Source organism: Scyliorhinus torazame, chromosome 6 (genome assembly GCF_047496885.1).
Source record: "Scyliorhinus torazame isolate Kashiwa2021f chromosome 6, sScyTor2.1, whole genome shotgun sequence".
Lineage (NCBI taxonomy): Eukaryota > Metazoa > Chordata > Chondrichthyes > Carcharhiniformes > Scyliorhinidae > Scyliorhinus > Scyliorhinus torazame.
This window is the reverse complement of record NC_092712.1, coordinates 105,704,892-105,723,766: the sequence shown is the minus strand read 5'-3', so window position 1 is coordinate 105,723,766 and position 18,875 is coordinate 105,704,892. Positions and strand designations below refer to the sequence as shown.

Genomic DNA, 18,875 nt, shown 5'->3' with positions numbered 1-18,875 from the left:
CTCACAAGAACACTAAAACTGAGCACGACAAATGGGAGGTGTTGACTTCTGCAAGCACCAAGGAAATGCCCAGCTTTTCACCAATCTCGCAAAGCTTGTGATAAAAAGGGCGTTTGGCAGCGGTAGTGTACTGGAGCAAAGATTGATGCAGCTACTAAGAGAGCCATGCACTGATCCAAACAGACTGTACACAATGGGTATCTTCAAGCAGTAAGAATACCATCTGGTATCCTGTCAGAAACATTTACATGAGCTAACTGACAAACCAGAATGTGCATGACGAAGCTGAGTAAATTAGGCCTATCAAGGTCCTTCAGGATCTTGTATGTTTCAATGAGATCACCTCTCATCCTTCTAAACTCCAGAGGATTGAAGCTGAATTTACTCAGCCTCTCATCATAGGACGATTCCCTCTTCGCAGAGACCAATTCAGTTAACCTTTACTGTACAGCTTCCAATGCTAGTATATCAATTCCAAATGTCACCATCGGCAGAATTGTGTCAGCACTGAAAAATGTCAGCAAGTGGTATGCCGGCCTTTATTGCAAGGGGATTGTAGTAAAGGAATAAAGAAATCCTGCTACAATTGTATAGGGCTTTGGTGAGACCACATCTTGAATACTGTGTGCAGTTTTGGTCTCCACGTTTAAGAAGAGATATATTTGAATTGGAGGGGGTGCAGCGAAGGTTCATTAAATTGTTCCCTGATATGAGAGGCATTATAACCCACATGGGTCTTACGAGGTAAGATGATTAACTACCCCATGGATCTTGCAGAATATGAGCTTCCCCCGATAAGGGAACGGGGGGCTCTTAACAATGTCTGGGTATGTATAAATAGAGTCGACTAGTAAGGCACCAACTAGAGAAGACCTGACAGCGAACTATTGGAGCTGTATATAATAGTAGTTGTAAAATAATGTAAGTTTTTGTTTTGACCAAACACAGTTTGGTTTCTTTGTGGCCCTTGCAAAAAGAGATGAGCGGCTAAGTAAATTGGGGCAACATTCTCTGGAGTTTAGAAGAATGAGAAGTGGTCGCATTGAAACGCACAAGATTCTAAACGGACGTTATAGGATGGATGGAGAGAGATTTTTCTCACCAGTCGGGAAAATCCTGGAATTCCCTCCCTAACAGCACAGTGGGTGGACTACACTTGAAGAATGGGCATTAAATGCTGGCCTAACCAGCGACACCCACATCCTGTAGATGAATTTTAAAAACTGTAGCAAATTTTATGAGTTGATTGTGCAGCAAGATATTTTGCAGTTAGCTGATAAAACATCCGTCGATGTTCATAAATGCGTTGAAACCTTTAGTAAATTTTCAATTTTGTGTCTGTACTGAGGCACTTAAAAAAATCATAAAACTGAAATGAAAGGCAAGGCCCACAGTGATGGACATCACTAAAGTTCAGTACGAAGTCTTACAACACCAGGTTAAAGTCCAACAGGTTTGTTTCGATGTCACTAGCTTTCGGAGCGCTGCTCCTTCCTCAGGTGAATGAAGAGGTATGTTCCAGAAACACATATATAGACAAATTCAAAGATGCCAAACAATGCTTGGAATGCGACCATTAGCAGGTGATTAAATCTTTACAGATCCAGAGATGGGGTAACCCCAGGTTAAAGAGGTGTGAATTGTACCAAGCCAGGACAGTTGGTAGGATTTCGCAGGCCAGATGGTGGGGGATGAATGTAATGTGACATGGTGTTGTAAGACTTCGTACTGTGCTCACCCCAGTCCAACGCCGGCATCTCCACATCATCACTAAAGTTGACAAGCATAGAAGAGAAGCCAAGGCAATTAGAACATTATTAATGAAACAGTCAGAAATGGTGGTGTTCACTGATGATTGCAGTTTTCAGTACCCATCGCAACAGATCAGATCCTGAACCAGTCCATGCCCAAATGCAGCAAGACCTGGGCACCTTTCAAGCTTGAGCTGATAAGTGGCAAGTAAAATTTGCACAACACAAGTGCTGGGCAATGACCTCTCCAACAAGAGAGAATCTAACTATCTCCTCTTGATTTCAATGGCATTACCATTTCTGCAGTCTTCATTGTCAACATCCTGGGAGTTCCTGGCAGAAACTCAACTAAACCAGCCATACACAAACATTGTGGCTATATGAGCAGATCAGAGGCTGGGGATTCTGCAGTAAGTAACTAGCCTACTGACTCCCCAAAGCCTGTCCACCATTTACAAGGCACAAACCAAAAGTGTGATGGAGTACTCAAAACCTTCCTTAATGAGTGCAGCTCCAACAGCATGAAAGAAGCTTGACACCATTCAGGACAAAGCAGTCCATTTGATTTGCACCCCACCCACCACTTTCAACATCCACTCCCTCCACCACCGACGCACAGTGGCAGCAGTGTGTACCATCTACAAGATGCACTGCAGTAACTCACCAAGCCACCTTCAACCCATCTTCCAAACTCATGGCTTCTCCCACCTAGAAGATAAAGGGCTCTGGAGGCATAGGAACTACGTGCAAGTATCGCGCCAAGTCTTGCATAATTCTTACTTGGCACTCTAATGCCATTCCTTCACTATCGTAGGCTCCAAATCTTGAAACTCCCTTCCAAACAGCACTGTGAGTGTACGTATACTAGATGGATTGCAACGGTTAAAGAAGACAGCTGATCAACATCTTCTTCACCAGGGATACTCCATACATGGTTGAATAAAAAGAATGCTAAGATGGCATTTCAAACATCTGAAGGTTGTCGGATAAAAATGACAGAACAACAAGCAATATTACGATTTTGAAATCCTGTAAAAAGGCGGATTTGAGTAGGATATTTTGCCATGAGTCTTCAATATAGTGAGTTCATAGTGAAGATTGACTTTCTAAGCCCTTGGGCTGGAGGTATGTGGATCCACATTCTTTTGAAAAATTGTAGGTGTTATGTTCAGTATATGGCTGTGGTATAGATCTACTTTTTGAAAGAATTTAGAGTACCCAATTATTTTTTTCCAATTAAGGCGCAAATTAGCGTGGCCAATCCACCTACCCTGCACATCTTTGGGTTGTGGGGGTGACACCCAAGCAGACATGGGGAGAATGTACAAATTCCACAAGGATAGTGACCCAGGGCCAGGATTCGAATCCGGGTCCTCGGTGCTGTGAGGCAGCAGTGCCAACCACCGTGCCGCCCCATGGTAAAGATCTACACGGAACATCTATTTCTTTGACCAGTTAGATAGTTTATTAACAAGATGAACATGTGGAAAGATGACTAACGAACTATAATACAAATGGAGACTAATAATTGAATTCAGTGAATTCTCCTGGAACTACTTCTAGTGTGACTGTCCTCTAGTACGACTTACTACCAACCGCGGATTCTCTCAGAGTCACATGGTAGATCTCTATCGCCATCTGCTGGTTGGAGGTCATACCAATAACTATATACATTGATTGATAACTATACACATTTATGTGTACATGCATATTACTGTAGGAGGCAGTGTCCATAATTTTCCAGTGCCCTCTACTGGTGGGCAAGGATTCAGATTCTATCCTTGGGTTGATGTATGGATATGTGTTGCTTGGGGAAACTTGAGAGGAAGTTCAAATGAACACTGACCAATGTAGTTTTGCTGAAAGTTCTCAACAAGAATGAAATCTAATTCTAAATAATGCTTAATCAGAACAAAATTAACTGCCACTGTTTTGATACTGGAACAATCAATTCTGTTTTACAGCACAAAACTATTGATCAATTTTGTAAACCTCTTAGGCCCCTGGATCGATTCCGGTGAATTTTGTACACAAACCTAATGAAATCACTTAAAAGCGTGGATTATGTAATGGGGGTCCTTGGCCTATAGCAGTTTTCTAATCCTTTCAAGCCTTGCTTCAATTACCAAGTTCAGGTCGAGTATTGAACATGGTTGGATCAAACAAAAACTGTTTCTTTCCATGCATGCAAAGCAACACCGAATCATAGACCACACTCCAGACCAGTATACTAAGATAGATTTTTATTACTCCGTGTATAAGGGGCATAGCCAATTGGAGAAATAAACTGCGATTTGTGGTGCGACATCGCATTTAATTTTCTGGTAGGTTAAAAATGCACAATAGTTTGCAGTTGATTACATCAACAATAGGCCCAGGTGAGACATTTTAGATGTTCATGCGGTTTCACAGTTTTTATTCCAATAAGAGCGTTTAGTTATCTAACCGCTATCCTGGACTGTCAGCGTGTACCTTTGGTAGTATTGCAGTTAAAGAGCCAATTTCTCAATATTTTTCTTGCTTCTCTTGTTTCTGTTCTTTTGCACGGAGCGGGGAAAATTTGATAAATGGAACTTGGGTTCAGATGGCGGAACAGATGTGTGTGCCGCTTACATTTGCGTGCCAGGAGCCTGCGGGCACACAAGTGCGTTTAAAATTTAAAAGGCCAGCAATGGGCATGGGTAATTAAATGGTGGGGCCGGGTATTCATTTGTGCCCTACCATCAGGTGACAATGCAGCAGTTTCAGGCTGGCTGTAAAAAAAGCCTCCTGGATAAACTCTCCAAAGCTGTCCACCATCTACAGGAGTGCAATGGAATATTCTCCACTCTACCAGTAGCCAAGAAGTTCTACACCTACTGTGATATCTGATTGACACCCCATCCATCACCTTCAACTTTCACTCTCTCCACCACTGATGCACAGTGACAGCAATATATAAGATTTTTCACAAGATTATCAACAAGATGCATTTCAGCAGCTCACCAAGTTGATTGCATATTCCAAACAAATGACCTGCGGGGAGGACAGGGACAGCCAGAGGCGGATTTACAATGAAACACACTGCGCCTAGACACAGGGTCCCAACCAATGGTGGAGCCCTGTACCGGTCGGTGTCTGTTGGCACCCAATCAGAGCATGATAACTCTGCATTTGCTGATAGATTCAACAAAAACAAATGAGCCTAAACGCAGGCAATGCAGAGCATCATCAGACTCCCATAGAGCGGGAAAACAGACTGGTTCAAATGTTGAAGCAGCACGTGAGGAATGAGAGGCGAGGGCGGAAGAGGCAGAAGATCCAGTGCGCTACTTCTGTAATAAAATGCGCAGCCAGCAGGTTGAGGGCAGGCCAGCCAGCAAAGGTGGGACGAGACGCCAGGCAAAAGCCATGAAACAAGGTAGACCAGCCGGTCAGCAGTCATCGAGTAGATGAAGAGCAGATGAGGGATGACTCGACCAGAGCTGAGGAGGGCAGGGTAGCCAGCAACAGCAAGGTGACGCGTGAGGTGCTGGGGCCAGGCAAAAGCCATGAGCTGGTGAGCCAACCAGACAGATCAGCAGCTGGTGAGCAGCGAAGGGAGCAGGCGAGGGGCAATTCAACTCATTGGGCTGAGGGCAGGCCAGGAGGGGGGCTGAGGAGGTGTGAGGTGCCCGGCGAAAGCCACAAGGTGAGCCAGCCAGTCGGGGTCAGCAGCCACCATTGAGAGGGTCCAGAAATTAAGTTCAGTGCGAGGCTCCACAAAGTGGAAATCCACCACTGAGGGCAGCAGATTTCATTTCATTTTCATTTCAGCAGATGCATGGGAACATCACCAGCTCCAAGCCACACACCATCCTGTCTTGGGAATACATTGCTGTACCTGGAATTCCCTTTGTGGGTGTACCTATACCCCATGGAAGTTCAAGGCAACGACTCACAGCTACCTTCTCAAGGGCAATTAGGGATGGGCAATAATTGCTGGCCCAGCCAGTGATGCCCCCATCCTGTGAATGAATGAAAAGAAACAACATATGTTAGGCAAGAGAAAAGGCTGAACAGTTTCCGCCTTCACTGTCTCAGACACATCTTTAGCATCTTTTGACAGGATAAGGTCACCAACTCGGATGTACCAGAGTGTTTTAATTGCGTTACCTTGTACTCATTTCAAAACCACTGATGTCTGCTCTGGCACAGTCATGTTCATATAGATAGAATTTACATAGAATTTACAGTGCAGAAGGAGGCCATTCGGCCCATCGAGACTGCACCGGCTCTTGGAAAGAGCACCCTACCCAAGGTCAGCACCTCCACCCAATCCCCATAACCTAGTAACCCCACCCAACACTAAGGGCAATTTTGGACACAAAGGGCAATTTATCATGGCCAATCCACCTAACCTGCACATCTTTGGACGTCATCAGATGGATGACGCCTGTCCACTCAAAAACCTTCTGCACAATGAACTGGTCACTGGATCACGACACCCATACCTTCTTTGGAAGGATACCTGTAAAGTGAGATTTAAGATGGCAGACATTGACGCTGAAAACTGGAAGACAGTCGCTAGCAGCCATGGCCTTTGGAGGCTGCCTGTGTGGAAGAGGTGAGCGGAAGGTGCTTATTTGGCTGAGAAGAGGGTCTAGAGAAAAGGATGGCAAGTGATTTGTGCACCTTCTCAGCCCACTGTTTTCCCCTGCAGGAATTGCATGAGATCCCGCCATGTCCAAGAGGAGCTCCTGAGTCACACCAGGTGATGCTTAAGAGTCAAGCTATCATCTTATGAGATGGAAAGCTACCATTATTTATTCATTTCCCATGATATAATAAACAGTGCAATTCACTAATAAAATGTCATCACTAGAAATCTACTGTGGTTTTATGTGCTGTTCAGGAAGCTCATTTATTCCTAAGTTTCAATGATTTAAATAGGGTAGCTATGTTCAACTAATTTGATAAAACCAATAAGATTTAATGGCTAATGCATATAAACATAAGAGTAAAAGTGAAAATACTGGTCAATAATGGATTGTAGAATCACAGAATCATTGCAGCACACTAAGAAGGGCATTTGGCCTGTTGTGTCTACACTGGCTTTCCAAATGACCAATTTCCCTAGCGCCATTGACCCACTTCTCCCCGTAACCCTGTATATTCTACCTTTCCATATAATAATCCAGTTCCCCCTTGAATGGTTGAGTTGAACTTGCCTCCACCACACCCTCAGCCAGTGCATTCCAGATCTTTATCACTCACTGTGTGGAAAAAGTTCCCCCACATGCCTCCATTGCTTCTTTTGCTAATTATCTTAAATCTGTGCCCTCTAGCTCTTGATCCCTCCACCAGTGGGAAGAAATAATACACCTCAGCATCTTTAGAACCCCGTTTTGTGGGGTTAGGAAATCGTTTTCATGCTACAATAGTGTAAAGCAATAACAATAAAATTGCCCTACAATTAATTTGGTACAGAATTCAAAATAGACTAAATTACAACATGTAGCTCAGACATTATTTTCCATTTTGTTATGTGTCAGGTCAGAGCTCATTTGTATTCTGAAGATGTTAGCTACTTCGAATAACTCTCTTCAAAGCCACCTTTCTGAAAAGTTCAGCCTGTATTCAAATGTTCTTTGTATCCCTGGAGATGCAAGCAGAAAATGGATGATCTGAATATGAAATCATATCAGATTGTTACCAATATCATTTGCAGAGATGAAAGAATTTTGAGTTTAATTAATTCATTTTTGTACGATGCAACTATAACTTGTATATTGCAGTATTGATAAATTATTTTAGGCTACATTGTAGCATACAGTGGAGAAAGCCTTGAGTGTGGGAAGCTTAGGAAAAGAAAATCCGTGTATCTGCTGCTGAAAATGTAGAGAGAATTAGTTATTTTGGGAGTCACAGTGAGAAAGAGGTGACTACTAAATGGAGGCTTGCATGTGCTGGTGCTTTTTATAGCGGTAATTAAAATTAATAGATGGAAAACTATGGCACTTGTACACTTGAATTCCCGATACCCAATCTCAGTGGATGAACTCCACACCTGGGTTAAGTTGGTCATTGTGGTTCTTATCCAATTATTTTGTAACCGTTAAAGAATAGCCTATATATCTGTGTGGCCTAGTAGACTAACCAAAAAGGGTTTTATCTTTAGAATACTGAAGCGGTGCTTTTACTTTTACTTCTTTTTCAGAGTTACAAAGCCAGAGCTCAGAGTGTGGTCAGGGGCAAATCCCTAATCCAGCTCCTTGTCTGCTCCAAAAAACAATTCAAATTGAATCCAATTCATGGTCCCCACAAGAGAGACATACCTGATCTTAGTCAAAAGGTCGAGCAGATGCTGCACTTGATCTTAGCCAGAGTGCTTTTTGCCTGACCCAACCCCAGCTTGTCCAATGTTACATCATGTAATCCTTTAGCTGCCTGTTATGGTAAATTTTGTGGCCTGCAGAGTGTCTTCTCTTGTCAAGCTAAGAGATGGCAGAACTGTTGGTGTGAAAGCTCCTCTGCACTAATCATTTCTGAAGCAAATTACTGCTGATGCTGGAATCTGAAACCAAAAGAGAAAATGCAGGAAAATCTCAGCCTTTGTTAGAATTACATAATAAATACATCTTGCACAATAATTTCCTGCAGTCTCAATTACTTATCTCTCATCAAAGGCATCACATAAAATCAACTTGTTTTTGTTCTGGTTGTTGACAAACAAATCTTATATGTTAATTTAGGGGTTAAGACATGTCAGGAGAACTCAGACCCATGCCATGCTCCGCGTGGGCGATGTGGGAGTTCAGGGACCTTTCCGGTGTTCCTGACTCCTTCACGTGCAAGACGTGCGTCCAGCTGCAGCTCGAGTTAGATCACTTGACGCTCTGGAGCTGTGGGTGACGCGCTTTGGAGCATTCGCGATGCTAAGGACGTCATGGATAGCATGCTCGCTGAGTTGGTCACACTGCAGGTGAAAATTACTGAGGAAGATAGAAAATGGGTGACCAAAAGACAGAGCAAGAGTAGGAAGGCAGTGCAGGTGTCCCCTGCGGTAAGCTCCCTGAAAAACAGATATACCGTTTTGGATACTGTTGAGGGAGATGGCTCACCAAGGGAAGACAGCAGCAGCCAGTTTCATGGCACCGTGGCTGGCTCTGCTGCGCAGGAGGGCAGGAAGAAGAATGGCAGGGCTGTAGTGATAGGGGACTCAATCGTAAGGGGAATAGACAGGTGGTTCTGCGGACACAATCAAGACTCCAGGATGGTATGTTGCCACCCTGGTGCAAGGGTCAAGGATGTCTTGGAGCGGCTGCAGGACATCCTGGGGGGGAGGGTGAACAGCCAGCTGTCGTGGTGCATATAGCCACCAACGATATAGGTAAAAAAACAGGATGAGGTCTTACAAGCTGAATTCAGGGAGTTAGGAGTTAAACTAAAAAGTAGGACCTCAAAGGTAATAATCTCAGGATTGCTACCAGTGCCACGAGCTAGTCAGAGTAGGAATGTCAGGATAGAAAGGATGAATATGTGGCTCGAGAGATGGTGTGAGAGGGAGGGTTTCATATTTGATGGATCTCTGTGTATATTTGGAACCCTGGATATGCGTTATCCCTTCTTAGTTCCCAAATAACAGATCCAGGCTGTGCTTTTTGGCAAAGTTTTGTTGAACTTTATTTGTCAGCTTTAGGGTCTACTGGTAAACTTTGGTTGCAATACAAACTTAGGTCAGATTGATTGTCTTTAGCGAATACAGTAGTTGAGTTTAAAATACAATTACAGATTGTGGTAATTTCTTCAAGTCATGATACACAATATAAAAATGACTTAATGATTTAAACAAAAGGAAGATGGTGATTTAGCTAAAGCAAGCGAAGAAAATAGGTTTCAGAAATAGATAGATCGATTCTGGAATGGATTTTTCCATCCCGACAAATGATTTTTAAGGAGATTATTATCTTAAAGTCTCACCTTCTTTAGAGCTGTGATTGGCTTAACTAATTTATAATTCACTCAATTCGACCGAAGTGCCTGTCTATCAATTTTAAGAGAGATATGTATTTAAATATGTTGGTGATTTTTTTCATACTATCGCTTGCCAATTTTACGATTTATCGACACCTGGGCATTATCAGGGCATTATGACCTTAGACTGTGTATTACTATGAAAACGAATGGGACTGTCCAGTCTTGTAAAAGCAACTGCATTTTTATAATACAATGAAGCCTTTTGGCTAGTTGACGTCACTGGCCTTGGATTCTCCAACAAGTCTCAAACAACTTGCATAATGTGAAAATCTTATCTGATTAATTCCCAGTTATAGTTGCACTGAATGAATGCTTAATATTAATTTTCAGTTAATTATTCTTCAAAGAGTTCTTAATTAAACCTTTTATCTATATCATCTATAGCTAACTACAAAAGCCAATTTCTATCAATATTTCTGGGGCATTGGAACCGGTTCTGGGGGAGGTGGGACCAGTACAAACCAGACATTCTACCACTGGGCAGGACTGGAACCAATGTCCTGGGGGTGGGGGCGGGGGGTGGAGGGATGGGGTTTCTAGTGCTGTTGGGGAGGGTTTAAACTAATGTGGCAGGGGGATGGGAACCGATGCAGGAAGTCGGAGGAAAGTAAAACGGGGACAGAAACAAAAGGCAGTAAGGGGGAAAGTCTAAGGCAGAGAAGCCATAGTCAAAAATCAAAAAGGGCCACAGTACAGAGTGCAGTGACTGAGGAGAGCTCAGTGAATAGACCCAGTAATACTAAAAGGAATAAAACGGGAAGTAAAAGCATAAATGGAAAGCAAAGCAGCAAGTTATTACATGATGATATAGGTCCAACGATAAGGAAAATTAGGAGAAAAGTTAAAAGGAAAAAAAAACTCAGGAGAAATTACTGATAGAGGTGTTAAGATTCAAAATGGAGGTATAAAAACCAACATAAGGATTCTTGACCTGAATGCTCGTAGTATTCGGAATAAGGTAAGTGAGTTGATGGCGCAAATCATCGTGAATGACTATGATTTAGTGGCCGTTACCGAAACATGGTTAAAGGATGGTCATGACTGGGAGTTAAATAACCAAGGGTATCAAACTATTCGGAAGGACAGAATGGATGGTAAGGGAGGTGGTGTAGCTCTGTTATTTAAGGATGACATCCGGGCAGTAGTGAGGGATGACACTGGTGCTATGGAGCATAAGGTTGAATGCATTTGGATGGAAATTAGGAATAGTAAGGCGAAAAAGTCACTGATAGGAGTAGTCTATAGGCCACCAAATAGTAACATTATGGTGTGGCGGGCAACAAACAAAGAAATAACTGATGCATGTAGAAATGGTACAGCAGTTATCATGGGGGATTTTAAGTCGACTGATGGAGGCCATGCGATAAATTTTGCAGACAATGTCTTCCTACAAAACCACTGGAGTGGGACCATAAAATGCTGCTCATGGTCCTGACTCACTGTTGGCGACTCACTTGTTGTTTGTCCATGTACGGATAAATTACGAGTGGTCTATCTCTCCAGTCCACTCCAATGTCTTTTGGCAAGAGACCTTAATCCAGTCAATCTGATTGATGGCTTTCTCAAAATCCACCAAAGGAACATATACTTCCTGTCCAAACTCTAAACTGCATTCACTCATTAATCTTATAATGTTGATTGCTTCTGTTGTCCCTCTTCCCCCTGGAACTCAAACTAGTCATCACACAATACATTTACAGAAATGGAAGATCACACTGGAGATATTTTGCACAATTACAGAATTGTTGCAGCGCAGAAGGAGGCCATTCGGCCCATCCCGTCTGTACCAGCTTCCCAAATAAGCAATTCACTTAGTGCCTTACCCTTATAATCCTTCATACTCTTCCCTTTCAGATAACTGTCTATTTCCGTTTTGAATGCTCTTATCAAACCTGCCTTCACCAAAGGAAGGTTATTTGTTTCATCGAGGGAGTGCAATGAAGGTTCGCTAAACTGATTGCTGTAATGACGAGATTGTCCTACGAGGAGAGGTTGAGGAGCTGGGGGTCTGTATTCCCTTGCATTTAGAAGAATAAGAGGTGACCTCTTTGAAACATACAAAATTCTTATCGGACTCAATTGGGTAGATGCAGGAAGGATGTTTCCCCTGGTTGGAGTGTCGAGGTGCAGAGGGCAGAGTCTCAGAATGAGAGTAGGCCATTTCTGATTGGAGATGAAGAGGAATTTTTTCAGTTGGGGTGGTGAATCTTTGGAATTTTCTATACCGGAGGGCTGTGCAGGCTGAGTCATTGAGTATGTTCAAGATGGAGATCGATAGATTTTTAATTTATTAAAGATATCAAGGGATATGAGGATAGTGCGGAAAAATGGCGCTAGGTAGAAGATCAACCATGATCGAGTTGAGTGGTAAAGCAGGCTTGAGGGGCAGAATGGCCTACTTCTGCTTCTATTTCCTATGTTTTTATGGTTCTATCTCAGCACTAACACTGTTGTCACCAGTTCTTTTATGTGAGTAAAAGTTGCTTCTTGTTCTGTGCCCCAGTACTCTTGAGCATCCTTTGCAGTGAATTTGCCTAGAGGTTCACACTCTGATGACATATTGGGCAGGAACGTTGTTCGGTCGTTCATAATTCTGCAAATCATTGAACATCTATTGACTACTACATCTCAGCTGCAACTTGTGGTAAACCACGTTATTGTGTTCATTGTATTATATTCACTGTGCTGTGTTGTACATGCCTGGGTTTGTCCAGGTTGGCTCCGCCTGTGGCTCCTCCCCTCAGGCTTCTATATAAAAGTGGCAAGTCTCCGCCTCCGGACCCAGTTCGGGTCCAGAGGCAGGAGGCTTGCTGTTTAGTGTATTAAAGCCTCCGTTACGTTTATCACTCGTCGTCTATTATTGATGGTGTATCACAACTCACACTTTATTTGGTGTTGGATCGCTGAGGTCATCTTGGTTGAAACAAAGACTTTCGGCAGAAGCCATTTTAACCACCACATGGAGCACCTTTCACCTGAAATATGGTCCTATTTTAATCTCCCTCTCCGCACTCCACCCATCATCACACGAGTTAAAATTGTTAATAGGATGACCATATTCAGAGTAGGCCCTTTGGGCTGCTGCAACATTTCGCAACAAATGTTGCACATTTCTGCACTTAGCACAAATGTTACCTGAGTATTGGAGTGTTGCATATAATCCCTTGAGGTAATGAAAATACCAGTTTGTCAGTGAATATCATTAATATTAAATCCTTCATCCGAACGATAATTAGTCTTTTACTTTTTACTAATTTGTTTACTTTTCTTAACTCCTAGTGACCTGCTCTCTTCCCAATATGTGGAAGACACTGTTGATGCAAGTGGAACATCTGTACAGTCTAGGGTAAGTTTGACATTAAATTCTTTTTCTTGTGGTAAGCTCCAGAATTCAGATTTTTCATATAATGGTGTTGGATTTTACTCCCATATATTTTTGAGAATAGTGACAGACTATTTACCTTATCATAGATAAATACTTTAAAAAATGGAACAAAGTTGAACAGATTCAGCAGTCACCACTGGTATATTTTGTTTTGAAATATCTTTAATCCATTTTTAAAAGTACATTCACATCTATATTTATGAAGACAATATATGTGCAAGTGTAAAGCTGTCAGACTCTCAGATGACCATTGGCTGCTTTCCCCTTTTGAGGTGGAGAGCTGACTGGTGGTGATTTAACCTGAGGATCACCACACCTCCAAGCGAGGGGCAAGGTTGAGAAGGTGGGCCTTCATGAATAACCTCAGTCGATATGGGAATTGAACCCACGCTGCTGGTTTTGCTCTGCATCCTACATCACGAATGAGCTGTCTCACCTAGTGAACTAAACCGGCCGCAAATACACATTAATATAGTTATAAGCAACCATTTAAGTGTACGTTGGTGTATTTTAAGAAGCCATTGTACATTTAATTGCACATTCATGCACATATTTTAAAAAAGTATACTTTTACATAGACATTTTATGAAGTTAGTGGCCTTATGATTGTACAGTAATCTGGGAGCAATGATATATAGCGCAGGACTGGAGGGCCGAAGGGCCTGTTCCTGTGCTGTACTTTTCTTTATTCTTTGTTCTTTGGAGACCTCGGGCGAGCGCAGTTCAGTGCTGGTCTCCACTAACGGGGACCAGATGGAATGGCACTCATGGGGGTCTCCCAGGGGATTGGAGGCCCCCAGGTGATTGCCCTCTGGGCAGGCTGGCACCCTGGCATTGCTGGTGCCACCTTGGCATCCTGGCAGTGCCATATGCTAAGGTGCCCAGGTGGCACTGCCAGCTGGCAGGGCACTGTCAAGGTGCCAAACTGGCATTTCTACCGCAACGGGGTTCGGGCCTGAGGGTGCCCTGTGTGCGTATGTTGGAAAGCTGGGGGCCTGAGGACCCCATTGTAGGTGAGTTAGGGCTTTGAGGGCATTCGGGGGTTGCGTGGGAGGAAGGGGAGTGGTTGAGAGATCGGGACATAATTTTTAAATGGTATCCCGATCTCTTCCTCCACTGGGAGGTTCCGGCGAGCAAAGCTCCTTAGCGCAGGAAATGGAAGTAAGTGTGGCCTTTGCACGTTTTCCCCGCCGAGGCCCCGATTAAGAACCAGGGGCGAAATTCTCCACCAACGGCGCGATGTCCGCCGACTGGCGCCCAAAACGGCGCCAATCAGACGGGCATCGCGCCGGCCCAAAGGTGCGGAATGCTCCGCATCTTTGGGGGCCGAGCCCCAACATTGAGGGGCTAGGCCGACGCCGGAGGGATTTCCGCCCTGCCAGCTGGCGGAAAAGGCGTTTGTTGCCCCGCCAGCTGGCGCGGAAATGACATTCGGGGCGGCGCATGCGCGGGAGCGTCAGCGGCCGCTGACAGTTTCCCGCGCATGCGCAGTGGGGAGAGTCTCTTCCGCCTCCGCCATGGTGGAGACCGTGGCGGAGGCGGAAGGGAAAGAGTGCCCCCACGGCACAGGCCCGCCCGCGGATCGGTGGGCCCTGATCGCGGGCCAGGCCACCGTGGAGGCACCCCCCGGGGTCAGATCGCCCCGCGCCCCCCCCAGGACCCCGGAGCCCGCCCACGCCGCCTTGTCCCGCCGGTAAATACCTACTTTAATTTACACCGGTGGGACAGGCAATTTCTCGGCGGGACTTCGGCCAACCGGCGCGGCCCGATTCCCGCCCCCGCCCAATCTCCGGCAACTGGCAGCGGCGGGATTCACGGCGGACAACAGCCATTCTCCGACCCGCTGGGGGGTCGGAGAATGACGCCCCAGAGTCCTGGTAGATTGCGTGGTGTTTCTCGGCACTGCGAGCATTGGGAAAAACCTGGCAAAAAGCGCTGGTTGGAGGACCCTGTTCCCATTTGGTTAGATCGCGCCCTCAGTCTTTTGGCATGATTGCTTGCAAGGGGAGTAATGTAGGCTCCTTGTTTATTCTTGGATTCTGGGGTTATTTCGGCCTGGGGTCAAGGAGGAATGACTTGTCTGAGTCTTGTAATTCATATTCATTGGATAGTTGGAGGTGTTTTCTTTGGAGGAACGAAGGTTCAGAGGAGACCCCTCATGATTTTGAACATCTCTATCAGATCAGAATAGGTAGAGAGAAACCGTTTCAATTGGCCGAAGCTTCGTGAAGCAGAGGACGCAACCTTTAAGTGATTCGCAAAAAACTAGAGGCAATGTAAGAAAAACCTCTTTTTTGAAAAGTAGTGAGTGGTTACGATCCAGAATGCACTGCCTGAAAGGGTGGAGGAGTAGATTCAATTGTGGTTTCAAAACCGAATTGAATTATTATGTGAAGGAAACAAATTGCAGGGCTTTGGAAAAAGGCAGGGTATTGGGTCTAGCTAAATTGATCTTGCCTTCTCCTTTGATGTAACCATTCTATAATCCTATGATTTCAGTGCTGGCAATGCACTTGGAAGTAGATCCAGGACAATCTCCCCATTATCCATGTGAAGCTGAAATAGAGGCACAGAACCAAACGCCAGAAGGTTTCAGGAATCAGGGCTAAGGGCTGAGTAATGCTGCTTTGTTACTATTTTATTATTCCTGTGTGGTGAACCACTGTATTAGGGGATGTAAGGTAGGACCTGCACTACAGGTTCGCCGGTAGCCCCTGCCGGCAGGCTCCGCCCACTAAGAACTGTATAAATATGCATGATTTCCAGTGCCCTGCCATTTCGCCAGCTGCAGCAGGAGGCCACGCATCTGACTCTAATAAAGCCACAGTTGTACCCAATCTGCGTCTTTGTGCAATTGATTGCGCATCAATTTATTACAGTCAGATTTTTCCACAGAATGGATATCACAATTAAGCCCGATCGCCTACAGCTGGATCCGCACTCGCCCGACGCCAGAAAAAACTTTACTCACTGGCTTGCATGTTTTGAGGCCTACATCAATGCTGCGGACCCCGTGCCAACGGAGGCTCAGAAGATAAACATCCTGTACACCAGACTGAGTACTCCCGTTGATCCAAGACGCCACGAATTACACAAAAACAATGGAACTCCTTAAAGAACACTACATGCAGAAGGCGAACACGCTCTTCGCCAGGCATGTACTCACCACCCGCTCGCAACTACCTGGTGAGCCAATCGAAGACTTCTGGCATGCCCTGATTCCACTCATCCGGGACTGTGACTGTCCGGCCGTTACGGCCGCCGAACACACAAACTTCCTCATGCGTGATGCTTTTGTTACAGGGATTGCGTCGGACCGCATCCGAGAACGATTACTGGAAGGGGCCACGCTCGAACTGGCGGAGACGAAAACCTTGGCGCTCTCCATGATGGTCGCATCCCGTAATGTGCAATCTTACCCCTCCCGCCGTGCTGCCCACCCCTCCTACCCCTTCCTACCCCTCCTGGACCCCGCCGACGACCTCCTCAGCTGGGGCCCTGCCTTCCCAATACGCCTGCGCCACACACCGATCCACGCACCCCGGGGGTCCCCACTGCTACTTCTGCGGTCAGCAGAAGCACCCCCGCCAAAACTGCCCGGCCTGCACTGCCGTTTGTAAATCCTGCAGTAAAAAGGGCCACTTCGCGGCTGTGTGCCAGGCCCGCGCAGTCGCTGCGATCGTGCCCGCTATCGCCCCCTACCTACGCCAGACCCACAATGGGAGCCGCCATCTTCTCCTCCCAAGGCTATGTGCGACCAATGGGTGCCGCCACCTTGTCCCCCTTCGGCCACGTGCGCCCCATGGGCGCCGCCATCTTGTCCCGACCCCGCAATGTGCGTACCATGGGTGCCACCATCTTGTCCCCCACAGGGTCTCCGGACATCCCGAGATCGGAAGCGCACACGCTCGCCACCCGAAGCATCCAACGGCTAACCGCAGCTCGCTTCGATGACGCTGGACCAATCTCGCCTGCACAACATGCCCACCGCGTCGACGACGGTGAAAATCAGCGGCCACGCGACCTCGTGCTTGCTGGACTCCGGGAGCACCGAAAGCTTCGTACACCCAGATATGGTAAGGCGCTGCTCCCTCGCGATCCATCCTGCCAATCAAAGGATCTCCCTAGCCTCCAGATCCAACTCCGTCCCGATTCGAGGCTTCTGTACAGTCACCCTCACGGTCCAGGGTGTAGAATTTAGTAACTTCCGCCTCTGTGTCCTTCCTCGTCTCTGCGCTGCACTCCTGTTGGGCCTGGACTTCCAGTGCAATCTCCAGAGCCTCACCCTCAAATTCGGCGGGCCCTTACGCCACCTTACCGTTTGCGGCCTTGCGACCCTCAAGGTCGATTCCCCCCTCCCTTTTTGCTAATCTAACTCCGGATTGCAAGCCCGTTGCCACCAGGAGCAGACGGTACAGCACCCAGGACAAGACCTTCATCAGGTCCGAAGTCCAGTGGCTGCTTAAGGAGGGTATTATCGAGGCCAGCAACAGCCCCTGGAGAGCCCAAGTGGTAGTGGTTTAAACTGGGGAGAAACACAGGATGGTCGTGGACTACAGCCAGACCATCAATCGGTACACGCAGCTCGACGCGTACCCCCTCCCACGCATATCTGATATGGTCAATCAGATTGCGCAGTACCGGTCTGGCTGTACGCAGTATCTGAAATCCGCCTACCACCAGCTTCCCATCCAGAAGTCGGACCGGCCATACACGGCCTTCGAGGTGGACGGTCGCCTCTACCACTTCCTTAGGGTCCCTTTCGGCGTCACAAATGGGGTCTCGGTCTTCCAAAGGGAGATGGACCGAATGGGCAACCAGTACGGTTTGCGGGCCACCTTTCCATACTTAGATAATGTCACCATCTGCGACCATGACCAGCAGGACCACAATGCCAACCTCGATAAATTCCTCCGCACTGCCACTCTTCTCAACCTGATCTCTGACAAAGAGAAGTGTGTGTTCAGCACGACCTGGTTAGCCATTCTCAGCTATGTAGTCCAAAACGGACTTCTCGGGCCCGACCCCGACCGCATGCGCCCCCTCATGGAGCTTCCCCTCCCCCACAGCCCCAAGGCCCTCAAATGCTGCCTGGGGTTCTTTTCCTACTACGCCCAGTGGGTCCCAAACTATGCGGACAAGGCCCGCCCACTCATTCAGTCCACCCTATTCCCCCTCGCGGCCGAGGCACAACACGCTTTTGCCCGCATCAGAGCAGACATCCCAAAGCCGGGATGCGCGCAGTGGACGAGTCACTGCCTTTCCAAGTAGAAAGCGACGCTTCAGACGTCGCCCTTGCCGCCACTCTAAACCAGGCAGGCAGACCTGTGGCATTCTTTTCCCGCACCCTTCATGCCTCTGAAATTCGACACTCAGCCGTCGAAAAGGAGGCCCAAGCTATTGTTGAAGCTGTGTGGCATTGGAGGCATTACCTCGCCGGTAAGAGATTCACTCTCCTTACGGACCAACGGTCGGTAGCCTTTCATGTTCAATAACACACAGAGGGGCAAGATCAAAAATGATAAAATCTTGCGGTGGAGAATCGAGCTCTCCACCTATAATTACGAGATTTTGTATTGCCATGGTAAACCCAACAAGCTCCCAGACGCCCTCTCCCGAGGTACATGTGCCAGCGCACAAGTGGACCAACTCCGGGCCCTACACAACAGCCTTTGTCACCCGGGGGTCACTCGATTGTACCATCTGGTCAAAGCTCGCAATCTGCCCTACTCGGTCGAGGA

At 46.4% G+C, this 18,875-nt stretch overlaps 1 protein-coding gene across 10 annotated transcripts in view; it reads left to right on the top strand.

The window, feature by feature from the left end:
* adam22 (ADAM metallopeptidase domain 22) overlaps positions 1-18,875 on the top strand; it is a 588,297-nt gene that overhangs the window by 69,739 nt on the left and 499,683 nt on the right. For all 10 annotated transcript variants that reach the window (XM_072508619.1, XM_072508628.1, XM_072508623.1 and 7 more), the window contains exon 4: positions 13,029-13,095. In XM_072508619.1, coding sequence (XP_072364720.1) covers positions 13,029-13,095 — 67 coding nt within the window. The remainder of the gene's footprint in view (positions 1-13,028; positions 13,096-18,875) is intronic.